The 14667-nt window shown below is 36.9% G+C and overlaps 1 protein-coding gene across 1 annotated transcript; it reads right to left on the minus strand.

Annotated features, from left to right (window-relative positions):
* Positions 1-1917: 1917 nt before the first annotated feature.
* LOC139721088 (transmembrane protein 272-like) lies at positions 1918-12779 on the minus strand. The gene is made up of 5 exons (XM_071632417.1): positions 12776-12779; positions 12551-12661; positions 11137-11196; positions 7956-8168; positions 1918-2489 (listed from the first exon to the last, which is right to left on the minus strand). Exons 1-5 carry the CDS (start codon positions 12777-12779, stop codon positions 2281-2283), a joined length of 597 nt encoding a protein of 198 aa, XP_071488518.1. The 3' UTR covers positions 1918-2280.
* Between the last annotated feature and the right edge of the window lie 1888 nt (positions 12780-14667).

Below are 14667 nucleotides of genomic sequence, written 5' to 3' on the forward strand. Positions count from 1 at the left end.
TCGACCGAGGCGGGGATGCGAACATGGCACATAAAGAACGTTACATCCCAAGACAGGGGAAAGAAACTTACAACCTCCCTGAAATGGTATTCCAAGCCCTGTGGTTGGTGACTATTACTCTATAACAGAATTCATCATCTGTTACATCAAAAATTGTGTCATGGTATTTGCAGTAAGAACACTTGCTTTTCAACTTGTCACAAAAACTATACTCAGCCTGAAGTACAGATGGTCTGAAGGCACTCTGAAGGCTTGCAAAATTGAAATGGATATCAGACTTCCAATCAGACCATAAACCTTTGAACATTCGTAAATCTCTAAACAATTCACATACTGTAATTGCATAGAGTTGAAAATTTATTACATGAATTTGAAAAAGACAACATCCTATTGTACATGTATATCATTTGCCGGTAGAAGAAGATAAACATGTTCTGTCTGTTGGTGAATATGACAAATAGTGTTCCATTACTATTTGTCATCACACACTGTAAAACAAGGTGTTTACGCTGCATGAATTTTTTGCATATTGGAGCCGACAGCCTTTTTTTGCAGCATGGAATTTTTACAAATTGCCACTGGCATTCAATACACAGTGTAGACAAAAACTTTTGTATGCATTTCAATTCCGCGAATCTTGATCTTGAAAGGCAGTCAAATATTTCTAGGTATACAGTAGGTGATTGGTACCAGTACTTGATTCCCCAATAAAATGCTGTGAGTTTTATTTCAATTATTTCCTCTTATTGCTGGGAATGAAGCTTTTTAAGTTCTATCTAATGTGTTTGTAGGAGAGCTAGGAGCATTAGAATAAACAGGTGATTTATAACTCAAACAAAATGTTTTAAAAATCTGTAACGGTGGGGCATACGACTGCACCTGAAACAAACTTATAAGGCATTTGTTTATACTGTATAATATATATACTATGAAAAATTAGAAAGTTGTGTGTCTGTACCATACTTGATATATACACAAACACACACGTTTATTGTAAACTATGTATACTGTACATATTAAAGAAAGCATTTCTGATATAATGGACTGCTAGCTTTACTTCAACGTACAATGTTATCGAAAACAAACAATGAAAAAACACCACAATGAAAAATCCTCTTTAAGAAACTCCATACAAGTGAGTTGCATGGTGCCAAAGAGAAAACAAAATCAGAATCAAAGGCACTACCTCCTCCATACAAAAACAAAACAAAACTGAATGACGGAGAGGCAACTGAAAGATTTTACTCTGTTTTGTTGCTGTTCCATCAATTTCAAAGCAGGAAAACATTCTTAACCTCTGAACTCTATACTTCACACTGAAGTTGGCATTATAACTACATAAGAAAGAGACTGCAACAGCATCCAGATTTTTTTGCAGAAGATTTGAAATATCCAGCCCTATACACAACCATCAGATGGTCAACTATTCATATTTCAATAACGTTTTAAAGGACAAGTCCACCTTCATATTCATAAGGATTGCGAGAATGCAGCAGTATTAGTAGAACACATCAGTGAAAGTCTGAGGAAAATTGGACAATCCGTTCAAAAGTTACGAATATTTTAAGTATCTGCGCAGTCACCGCTGGAAGAGGAGACTACTAACAGTGTATGATGTCACATGCGTACAACTATATAAGAAAGATAAAAGGAGAATTTCACTAAACGTTACTTTTTGAATAAAGTGCACGTTTCTTCCACTTGCTACTGACGTATGTTAAGAGTAATATTATTCCCCCTGCCTTCTGAAAGAGAGAAGTCGAGTGTTCTTATGTTATGTGAGCAAAGTGGAAATATGTTGAATTTTCTTTATTCTTTCTTTATATCGTTGTACTCATGTGACATCACAAGCTATAGTAGTCTTTTCATCCAGCCGTGACTGAGCAGAAACTTCAAAAATTCATAACTTTTTAACGGATTGTCCGATTTTGCTCAAACTCTCACTGATGTGTTCTACTAATGTTGCTGCATTCACTCAACCCACATGTCTATGAAGGTGGACTTGTCCTTTAAGTACAGTTGTATCTCCCAATGCCCAAATAACCAACAACTCCATTCTCTTAACAAACAAATAAAACAATCAAACAAAGAAAGCAAGCACAACTTTTAAGATTACATCTTTGGGAATGGAAAAACACCATGCCTAACAACACTGGTCACTGAATCCCGTGATGATATTCTCATGGTGTGAGGCAATGAACGTAAACACTGCCATGACTGGCACTGCTTCTACCTCAGCAGGGCTCATCATCTCCCTCCCTGGATGAATCTCTCCCGTTTCTATGACTCCTCCTCCTCATCATCCTGAGCTGTCGTGGCAGCTGCTCCCACAGTACAGCAGATGCAGCAGCAGCCCAGTCCGCACAGGATGTGGATGACTGTGATGATCCAGAAGGAGAAGTAGTAGAGGACCGGGTGGCAGTAGTCTTCCTCTCGCTCAGGATCAGTAGTGTTGACCACACGATAGATGCCATAGACCCATACATTGCCTGGTAAACAAAAAAAATGTTTCAAAAATTTGAGTTAGTGGAAAGAAGGGCAAATTTTTAAAGCTTATTTTTCCACTAAGAAATTATATTCATTTCTGGCCAGTTTCCTCCGTTTGCCTTTGTTAAAATTTTTAAAGTTTTAAACGAATCCTCGTACTTCATAGGTGGCCTTTTGTCCCATGTAGTTGCTAAATCCATGGAAGTTATCGAGCAGATCCATAAATCATGCAGACTTGCTAGGTTCTGTAAATTCTTCACGAGAAAAAGTCACATGAACAGACAAACTCGAAGCCCCCCCCAAAAAAAAAAATAAAAAGAGAAATAATCCCCATGCATTCAGGTCTTCTTTTTTTCTTTTAATTCAATGAGACAAACTTGCAAAGGTCAAATGTCGAATAAGTTGAAGGAAAAATCCAGTCTCTTCCACTTAAAGTAAACACAAAAGTCACCACATGAGTCAAAACTACAAATCTGATTTCCCCAGACCTCAAGTGGAATAGTCTTCCCGCTATCTTACAATGCAAACTGACATCACACAACGACCTCCTTACAACTCCAATACCCTCTTGGTAGTTTTTGCGTGTGTGCTGTACAGTAATGGATGTTTAAACAATTTGACCAGTCAGTCCTGTTCCAAAGTCTTGAAATTTTTTGTTTGGTGTGTGATGCATAAAGTTGCAGCATATGGGCAATTCCACGGTATATAGGACACAGGCGCCAAAAATTCAAAATTATATTTGTTTCAAACACCATACATTTTCAGACAATACTTGAGTTGAAGTTTGAAGAATCATTATGTTTTTCAATAAAAGCGGCCATTTTGATTTTCAAAATGGCTGCCAAAATAGGCCTTTAACTCAGTGGTAAAAAGAGTGTATTGTCACGAAACTTACTCTCTGTATATCCACTTTACTATTAATCTAAACAACAATCTTTCATATGTATGCAGTTACCTGAGAAGTCTTTTACCACATGATAGAAAACAAAGCTGGGTGCTTTAAAGAATTTGATAAAAACTTTTGATTAGTTTGACAATGATGGATGTAACGTCATTTACCAAAAACAAGGAATTTTTAACTTTATTCATCAAAGAAAGTGAGCTGTATGATGTAACTTGAGATTTCTAATGTATGCCCATATGCCTTCCTTCTAATACCAGAAATAAGGATACTTGGCATACTAGAGAGTCATAAAGAACACTTCAAAATGTGTAACGTCAGTTACCGAAATGTCATACTCCAGTATGTAACGTCAGTTACCATGACAGTAATTATAATTGAGGTAAAATTTTTGACTTTAGGCCACTTCAGCACATCTGGGAAGTCAAAGAGTATCAACAAAGAGCAGAAATCCCTTTGATAGGGAATGATGTCATCACCATGGCATGTCCATGGATACATTTTGTTTTCATTTAATTTATTTTTGTAAATTTATTTATTCAAATCATAATTTATATCTTTCTTTTTTTTGGCTTTAGCTTTTGATTTTCAATTCAACACAAGCTTTAAAAGGTTAAATCATCTGGAAGTTTAAGTTTACCAGATGCAATATATGCACTCAAATTACTACAGTACATTCACAGTCCTATGGGATGTTAAAGCTACCAAAGTTTGTAGGGCTAATCAATGATGTGGTTGCATGGTAAACACCTTTTCCATAAAAATAGCTTGTATACAGCTGTATACCAATATTTTTATAATCTTTACTAATGATTGCTTTTGCTAGCATTTTTCTTTTTTTCTTGAAGCTTAGTGAAGTTTCCACCTCTAGGCAAATACACAAACAGATATATTTCTTTGCTTGCACTTACATTGTAAATGTGTGGTTTAGTTAATATGGCACATCTTAATTGTATTATGTACATATTGGCATGTACTGTAATTACTGTTTGAAACTTAACACTGATATTGCTCAACGTTTAACACTGATGTTGCTCAAAGAGAGAGGTGATTTAAGGGTTAAAAAAAATGTTCATACTTGTTGATTGCTTTATTTCATTCATGCAGGGACATTTTGTAATACATGATACTTATGAAAAGGAAGAATCGTTTATATTGATCTAAGAATTCTTTCTTTGCAAAGTCCTATTTCTTGGTATCTGGGATGTATTTGCAAGCCTTGATACCAGTGAAAAGGAAAAGAAAAACAGTTATATTACTTCAAGCAAGGAATAAACCAATAATGTTCTTTTGAACAAAAAACAAAACAAAACAATGTTTCTTCGTGACAGAAGGATATTAAAAGTGCAACGCTTTTCATCTGAATCAATTGATGATGGAGATCATTTTTCTTTATTTGTGGCTCTAACAATGACTTGAAGGAGAAGGAGTAAAATAAAGAATTTAGAAAAGAAGAAATATATCACAGTAGAATTCATACATATTTATGCATATTTATGAGTTGACATGTGTTTTTTTTCCAATGACCTGATTTTTTTTTTCGCACACTAAATTATCTGTTTTGTGTAGTACTGAAGGGTATAATAGGTGGGGCATTCTGGGTAGAAACTTTCCTGTTCATTAAAAAAAAAAACTGTTATGTCAATATATTTGTACTTGGAACTGCTGAATCTAAATGACTCTGTGTAATCTCGTATCTGTTGAATAAGCATTCAATCTTAAGACGAATGTCAAGAAATATCATCTCGTGCATTTACATTATTTTTGCCCAACTGTGCTATGGCATGGGGGGGGGGGGGGGGCTTGCCCCCTAAAGGCCCCATACCATTTGTGTCTTTATATTTTGTTTTAATTTGTTGCTAAGTAATTGCCTGGGATTGTTATTGGCATACTGTAGCAGTCATAACCTGTTAAATAAATTACTTCTCTGTAAACCCCATAGCAAAAGTATGTGTAAGGTCAGTTACGTAACGTCAGTTACTGACATGTTAACCTTTAAGTTTTCATAGAACACAAAGAAAATGGACTAATGTTTCATTTTGTTTGTGTGTTTGTAATTGATGAACCAGGGTGTGATCCCATATCAAACAAATCATTCTGAAAGGTCAGAATTGTAAAATATCACAAAACTATTCCCAATCATGATTTTGCATGTGTAAACCCTATGGCAAATGTAAGCGTAACGTCAGTTATGTAACGTCAGTTATCGTCATGCCTTCACTGAAATTGGCGTGGTGCTAAAAGGAAATATCTAAAGTGCACATTATTTTGCACACCTGTTCCTAAGAACCTAGGTGTATTTCCATATTAACCACATGAAGGCTAGAAGTCAGGGACATGAGATATTTCCAATTACATCTACACCATAATTTCCCATGTCCTTTTTCCGTAACGTCAGTTACCGACACATTTTCACTTGCTATGTGATAAGAGACGCAGTTTGAGAGAAAAACTTTCCACCTATTTCTTCATTCTCATGAACTCATTCATCAATGCTAATTGCAAGCCCAAGGTACTTTCATTCACAAAACTACAACGTAAACAATTTTATGAAAATCCTTACGCGTAACGTCAGTTACCGTGGAATTGCCCATATCAATTGCACTTTTTTATGTGGAGTCTACATGTGTGATTCTCTGATTTCAATCGACATCAAAGTTTTAAATGACTGTGGTGACTGTTTTTGGATTCTGAGGCAAGGTGCAACATAAGTACATGTGTGATTGCCCGGGGCAAGTGAAAATCAAAGTCAGGCTAAGTGTTTTGGAACAATAAGAAAAAATGCCTGCCAGAATTGGGCAAGTAAGAAGTTTTGTAGCCACCTTTTTTATACACTTTCCCCCCCCCTACAAACCCACATAGTCAACCATACAGAAACTCAAAGATGATGATTGTTTAGTGATGTAATGCACTTCAATTTCATTTCAGCAACTTTTCAACACTTACATGAAGAAGCAACAATGGAAATGCAACACATACACTTGACCAAACCACGTTTGTTACTCCAATGTGTTTGAGTGTGCAAATCAATGTGTACTGTTTATTCAAATGATTGTGTTTTATCATATTTTGACTACAAGAAATTTTCTGTATCATTTTCCTATATTTTGGAAACTTCCTTTTTTGGGAAGTAAAATTCATGTTTGGGCAAATGTTCTGCCCGTGCGAGCAAGTGGGGGGGAAAAAAAAATGTAGCACCCTGTCTGAGGACTTGCTACTTATGTATGGCCCACTCTCTACACTTAACGTTAGCAAGTAAATCAGCAATAGTCTTGGAATTAAATCATGGTTGCACACATGACCCCCTGGCCACCAACCTCAGAGTGATTCCTAAATACCCCCTTACATACTTTTCCTGCATTCACACAATGTCCCACGTAGGGGAGCAGTCGCAAGAGATCTTATCTTTCTTTTTTTTTTTACAATTGCCTGTCTACACTAATACTTGACTGTCCCCAAGCTGCAGGGGCAAATGGGGTTTGGGTCAGTCCCTGGCATTTGACACAAAAGTTTGCTAATGTGCACAGTTTATGAATATGGCTGGGCACCATAAATACAAGCCCAAAGTCACTCTCCCCTCCAAATTTTGTCCCTGGACATGACAAGCTTTGCAGGGACACCGGAAAAAGTCCCAGTTTCTGGACCTGACAAGCTTTGCAGGGCAAAGTCCCAGTGAACGTCCACACCACGGTTTCAGAGGGGAAAGTCCTATGGGACCTTGTGTGAACAAGGGGTATGTGTGGGTAGGGGTATAACAAAGAATGACAAGCTTTGCAGGGCAAAATCCCAGTGAACGTCCACACCACGGTTTCAGAGGGGAAAGTCCTATGGGACCTTGTGTGAACAAGGGGTATGTGTGGGTAGGGGTATAACAAAGAATGACAAGCTTTGCAGGGCAAAGTCCCAGTGAACGTCCACACCACGGTTTCAGAGGGGAAAGTCCTATGGGACCTTGTGTGAACAAGGGGTATGTGTGGGTAGGGGTATAACAAAGAATGACAAGCTTTGCAGGGCAAAGTCCCAGTGAACGTCCACACCACAGTTTCAGAGGGGAAAGTCCTATGGGACCTTGTGTGAACAAGGGGTATGTGTGGGTAGGGGTATAACAAAGAATGACAAGCTTTGCAGGGCAAAGTCCCAGTGAACGTCCACACCACAGTTTCAGAGGGGAAAGTCCTATGGGACCTTGTGTGAACAAGGGGTATGTGTGGGTAGGGGTATAACAAAGAATGACAAGCTTTGCAGGGCAAAATCCCAGTGAACGTCCACACCACGGTTTCAGAGGGGAAAGTCCTATGGGACCTTGTGTGAACAAGGGGTATGTGTGGGTAGGGGTATAACAAAGAATGACAAGCTTTGCAGGGCAAAGTCCCAGTGAACGTCCACACCACGGTTTCAGAGGGGAAAGTCCTATGGGACCTTGTGTGAACAAGGGGTATGTGTGGGTAGGGGTAGGGGTATAACAAAGAAAGGGACATATTACTAGAAACTCCCTCCCATCTTGTTCACAACCTCCTCCTCATCTCATAAAAAAAAAGGTTCTCTGCTGCCAATCCATTCAGCCTACCTGTGATGAAGAAGACGAAGAGGAAGCAGTCCATGAGGTGGCTGATGAAGCCCTCGTACTCCTTGCGGTGCCGCACCTCATCCTCTCTGCCACCCGGGTACTTATACCGGTTCCTCAGATCAGATAGCTTCTTCATTATGGACACGCCCCCCATGACAACAAGGAAGATTGGGATACGGTGATCAATCGGGCAACGTGTAAAGTATATCCCACCTGCAAGACACATTAGAAGCAGGATTCTCAGATGTCTACAGCAATGTCAAAGTTTCACACATAGCATTTCAGAGAATTTGGGGGGGATTTCGAGTCAAGATTGAAAAGTTTTAGTATGACTGTAACTCTGCAAAAGTTACAATCATAAGAAAGTAGCTAGAATGTAGTACAGAATACTTGATACTCTGCTAAATACATGTTGATTAACTTCCACTTTTGAAAAAAAAAAAGAGTTTAGCTATCCCAACTTGATCTACATGTCGATAAGGCCTATGAAGAATTTAGAGGGATGATATAGTATTGGTAGAGATGAGGATTGGGCTTTTAACTTTTTGCGAGATACCAAGAAACCACTGATGAAATAGTACAGAGCATACCATTCTAAAGGGAGTTCAAAGTTTATTTGATGAAAATTGGTTTTGGAATGGCTGAGACATCCAAAAACAGAGTAAACAAAGCGATCATTTGTAATAAAAGGTGGGACACCTTTTATTAGGATCACTCTGTTTTTGCATACCTCAGCCACTTCAAAACCAATTTTTTTTTTTTTGATTTGATTTGATTTATTGGTTTCTGTATCATCATTGTACATATACACATTCATGTACAAACACAAATATCACAATATATATAAGTATTTTCTTGTTCATTGCCTGTGTACAATGTACAGCAAAAGTACAACAAAACATACTACAATGAATAATACAGAGGGGCTACAGCATAAGCGTAGCTTGATTTGCGTGCAGCCCCCGTAGCATAACATAATATATAATGTACATCGGAAGGAGAATAGGAGGGAGGGATGACTTGCATAGAGATAGGATAGTTGAAAGGAGAAAGGGAAGGGAGAGGCTTGTCTGCTTTCACTAAAGGTTTATACAAAATAAAATCACCTGTATCACTGATTAGCAAGACATGACAAAATATTTCTTCAACGAGGTACAGGTGGACAGTTGATACAGGTCATGGTCGGTTACATAATCATTATTACATAATAGATTAATTATGTCAATATTTGTACGAAAGAATTTCGTGTATATAACAATGACAATGGAATTACTGATATTCAGATAACAACATCGTTTTTACAGCCTTCCTAAAAGAATACGTGGACTTTAAACTTCGAATTTCAGAAGGAAGAGAATTCCAAACATCGGGTCCGGTGTGTCTGACAGATTTCAGAGCCATCACTGTTTTGGGATTGTGCAAGTGAAACTTATCAGATTGTCTTGTTGGATAAGAATGTATTTCCTTATTTAATTGAAATAATGAGTAAAAAGAAGATGGCAACTGACCATTATGTAAGCGAAACATAAAGAGTGAGTTTTGCAAAAAATTAATGTCATTTACCTTAAGTGTTCTTAATTCTGCGCATAAAGGATCTGAATGGTCTCGATAACCTGAGTTGGTGCATATACGTATTGCTTTCTTTTGCAAAAGTAATATACTATCAATGTGGCTTTTTGATGTTGCCCATACAATGTTGCAATAAGAAATGTGCGATAATATCAATGAATTATATAACATAAATAAAATATTCTGAGGGACATAATACTTTAACTTTTGAAGTATACCAACATTACGAGATACTTTATCAGAGATATATTGTACATGAACATTCCATTTCATATTTTCATTTATATATATTCCGAGGAATTTAATACTCTGTTTTTGTTCCAATAATACACCATCCACTATAATATTTAAATGTTGCATTTCATTGTTGTGCTTCTTGTTATAGAAATACATAAAATTTGTCTTTTTCAGATTAAGTGATAATCTATTACTCTTAAACCACATAGATAATTTCGGTAATTCAGTGTTAAGAGTTCTTAGGAGCGAATGAAAATCAGAATTGGAACAAAACACATTGGTGTCATCAGCAAACATAATATATTGCAGTGACTTAGATGAGTTTGAAATATCATTTACATACACTAGAAATAATAACGGTCCCAATATGGATCCTTGTGGGACTCCACATTGTATAGGTAATACTTCAGAGTTAACAGATTCATAGTACACATATTGCTTTCTATTTAACAAGTAGTCTTTAAACCATTCAAGTGGAATGCCACGAACACCATAAGACTGCAATTTACGTATGAGGATAGCGTGGTCAAGAGTGTCGAATGCCTTGCTTAGGTCCATGAAAACACCGATGACATGTTTTTGTTCAGCTAAGGCAGTCGACACTCTATCGTATAATTGGGCTAGTGCCATATCTGTTGAATGAAATTTCCTGAAACCATACTGGTCTTGGTTAAATATATCATATTGTGTCAAAAAATCATACAATCTGTTATATACAAGCCTTTCTATTACCTTAGACATACTAGGAAGAATAGAAATAGGACGGTAATTTGATACAAAAGAAGAGTTATCTTTTTTATATATTGGAATGACTTTAGCAATTTTACATGCATTCGGAAATATACCAGTTGAGAGTGACAAATTACAAATGTACACTAAGGGTGTCAGTATACTACCAATAATCTGTTTCAAAAAATACGTACTCATTTCATCATGACCAGTTGCATAACTTGATTTTAGTGAGTGAACAACAATTTTCATATCAAATAAACATTGAATTCCTCTTGGAATTACATTTCCTTTATATTACATGAGAGGTTTCTCACTATCTCTCAAAAAAAATGTTAGAAACCTGAAGTTAGTTCTCAACCAAAACTATACGATCCCTTTAACTTACAAATGGAGCACACATATTTGCATGTGAATTTACTTTTCGCTATGGATATAAAAAGGTCCAAATATTCAACTTCTAAAGCCACGTTACTAAAGCTATCTTCATCTTCAAATTTCACTTACATTGTACATGCATATCACAAAAAAAGAAAGAAAAAAACTCTTTTCTTCATGATAGTGCAGAAAAACATACAGTCACAAAAGCAAAGTTTTCAACTGCCACAAAGTAACCATTTGGTTTGAACCATTGTCTGTGACTCACCAACAGCAATCATTGCAATAGGGATGGTCAGTGCGACGACCAAGAAGATGGATACAATGGCTGGAAAAAGAGAATAAGAAGATGTGATTGCAATATGAATCAAACACTTCCTCTGAATACAGTGACCCTTTGACCTTGGCTTATAACCATTTACTACTATGTACAGTCTGTATCATTTTATCTTTCATAGGAAAAAAAATGTCACCTTATTCTTATTATTCCCCCAATGTATTTACCACTGGTCATTCCCATATGAATTTAAAATTGAAAAATCCCATTTTTAGCCAAAGCTCAGTGACCACTGACATTAGACCTTGGTTACCATTCTGATGCAAAAGCTGTAGGAACAAGAAGAAATCAATCTGGGAGTGTGTGATTCAAACTGGATCAAAGAGACATCAATATATCCACTTTATTTTTTGCATGGGTATAGGGGAAATGATTCAACAACACATCTTACATTCAAGAAAATGTTGTACACATTCAACATTTCAAAATTTTCCTCTGCCTTTTCACTTGTTTCTTCACAATTTACTAGCATCAAAATGTTATTAAAGTGACATTGAAACAAAAAAGGATTACCCAAAAGAAACTGGATTTCAACACAGTTTAAAGAAAACGATATCAATATCACATGGGATGCAATGTCTGTTTGAGAACCCAAAATTGAAGCACATACTGTTTACTGAAAGAATGTCTTTGTATGGTAGAAATATATGAGAAATGCATGCATTCTGATATCTTGATAACAATCTGACTGAAAAACAAATAAGTATTGTCGCAACAAAGATTAAACTTGTCGACCTGAATGCAAAATTGAATAACTTTAACCATACTATGCTGTCTGGGTCAGCAGTCACAACAGTCATTACAGATCATCATCAACACTGTTGTGCTGGTATCAACTGAGACAAAAAGACAAAATCACATTTTCTCCAACTCGTTTTGTCTGGTTTTGGAACAGTCTGAAAGGGCTGACCATGCAGTGCATATTAAGGACACCAGACACACACAAACACATAAACTATGCATTCAACACAATTACATGCTTTCATCAGGTTTACTGTTATGCAGCACATTGATTTGCTGATGTACATGTAAGTCAACATTGCAGAGAGTACGACTACACTGCTGAAGATTGTGCATTCTCATTGTGTTTTCATAGCCAGTCATAGAAGCAAAATACTTGTTGACTTATGTTGGGTGATGAACACAGGATTTTCCTAGGGTTGGAACCAAGAAATCATAGCAACATAGGCCCTTTGTTGACTTGTAACTCACACAAAGAATTTTATTAGAAATAACGTAAGCAAAAAAATAAAAAAAGACCTTTTTACTGCACAACTCATACGATAAAGTGTAAACACATACATACACAAATGCAAATGCAAATGCAAATCTTACTCATATTTACCTGTGCTAAGGAGCAATTGAAATGCCCTTTTTAGGTAATCTAATGGGCTGTTGGAGTCCTTTTTAGCATCTTTCATTTTGCCAAATATCGAGTTGTAGGAAGGGGGTGCATCTGGAGGAGAGATAAAACAACACAAACAGCAAAGGGACTTATAAATTATAAGTAGAGAGGATGAATGAATGGATGTAATAATTCTTAAAACATACATCAGGGCTGCACACTTACCCATTTTTTCTACTGGTCCAACCTGTCTGTCAGACCAATAGGTACCCAGTTTTTCCATTTCTTACTGGTCCATTCCTGAAAAAGTTACTGGTCTGTTCTGTCATTTGTGTTCACACATCAATATGCAGTTCCAAGAGCATCCAAGAGTAAAACTTGGAAGAATCAGACCCATGGCATGCTTTACAACAATCCACATTTCTCTGTGACCACTTAACCAAATTGAATGGGGTTTTCTGCAAAATAGAGCTAAGATGTTATATTTTAAGACCCTGAAGTAGCATTTAGACAGTTTATCATATTGGGAGTTATCAATGCAAGAATCTGGTTGTAATTTTTTGGGGGACATACTGTACATTCATGTGCATGCTTTGCACTCATTACAATCTCCTTCACAATGCACACTGTAGATGCCATGTTGATGTCATGCCCTTACAAGCCTCCTATCAGCTTGTACACAAATTTTCACAAGACTTGCTTTCTAAATACAGCAAAAGAGGACATCATGTTCTTGGCCCTGAATTATTCCAGAGTTGTAACGATGAAGTAATGATGATGACTTATACATGGGATAAGGCAGGGCTCGACACTAACTTTTTTGTTTGGTGGCCCGATGGGGCCACCAAAATCCTAAATTTCAAATTTTTGGTGGCCCGAGAGAAAAATTTGGTGTCCCAAAAAAAGAAACAATAAAAAACATTAACAGTCCTATTTTTTCAATGAATCAAATATCTAAGTTTTATGATAGTAAAAATTAGAAGTTGGACATATCTACTCATAAATAAACTTCAACAAACTTGCAACACTCACTCTCGGGCACTCATTCAGTCCTTTTCATCCATCCTTTAAACAAATTTAACTGCTAATTTCCGGCGCAAAAAGTTACGAATTTATTGACATACTTTTCAAAAAATGTTGGTGGCCCGAAGCGGACCACGAAATTTGCCCTTTTTTAAAATTTGGTGGCCCGACTTTCATTTTTGGTGGCCCCGGGCCATCGGGCCACCGTTAGTGACGAGCCCTGGATAAGGTCTTAGTTAATAATTTTATAAGATATTTACTGCATTTACACCAATGGAACAGCTACAAGGCAATAACATATCACCTTGTCTAATCTACATTCATTTATGTCATTGAGACTAATACCACTGGTTCACAGTTGAATTTTAACACCTTTCACAATGTACATTCTGTATTAATGAAACTTCTACTGACAACTGTTCTCCTTGATTTTACTATTATGTTTGAAGAACATGGGCTATTTCATTTTGATGTCTAGTACACAGGAAGCAAAACAATGCCCTACATTGCAGCACAGTTGGCGGATCCAGAGGGAGGCGCATCGGGCGCACGCCCCCTCTTTATTTTTTGTTAAAAACAAAGGAGAAGAAAAAGAAAAAGAATGAGATGAAACCTGGAAGTAGCACAGAAATATTTTTTGCGCCCCCCCCCCCCCCCTTTTACGGAATTCCTGGATCTGCCCCTGCATTGTACATTAATAACAAGACAAGACAAGATGTACAGTGCACTCCCGTTACAACGAACACAGTTATAACGAAATTTCGTTATAACGAAGTAAAACTTCTGGTCCCAAAATTATCGCCATTAATGTCTATGGTACAAAATTCGCTTATAACGAACACGGTTATAGCGAAATTTTCATTATAACAAAGTCTTTTCCGAGCCCCACGGACAAAGAAAAACAAAAGAAGATGTGCTCCGTTATAATGAAATGCGGATCGCCTTTGAAAATTCGTAGCGGAACAAGCATGGGCGAACGCTTCACATCACAGTGTGTTCGCTCCGTGTATCACGCACAGTTTCTGTCAATTTTATGCTCTCTTTAATGTAATATCCAAACGAAATTTAAAAGGTACAGTATACCATTCCGTTTC

This window comes from Diadema antillarum, unplaced genomic scaffold (genome assembly GCF_040938485.1).
Source record: "Diadema antillarum isolate AM-2024a unplaced genomic scaffold, OU_Dant_1.0 scf00000138, whole genome shotgun sequence".
Taxonomy (NCBI): domain Eukaryota; kingdom Metazoa; phylum Echinodermata; class Echinoidea; order Diadematoida; family Diadematidae; genus Diadema; species Diadema antillarum.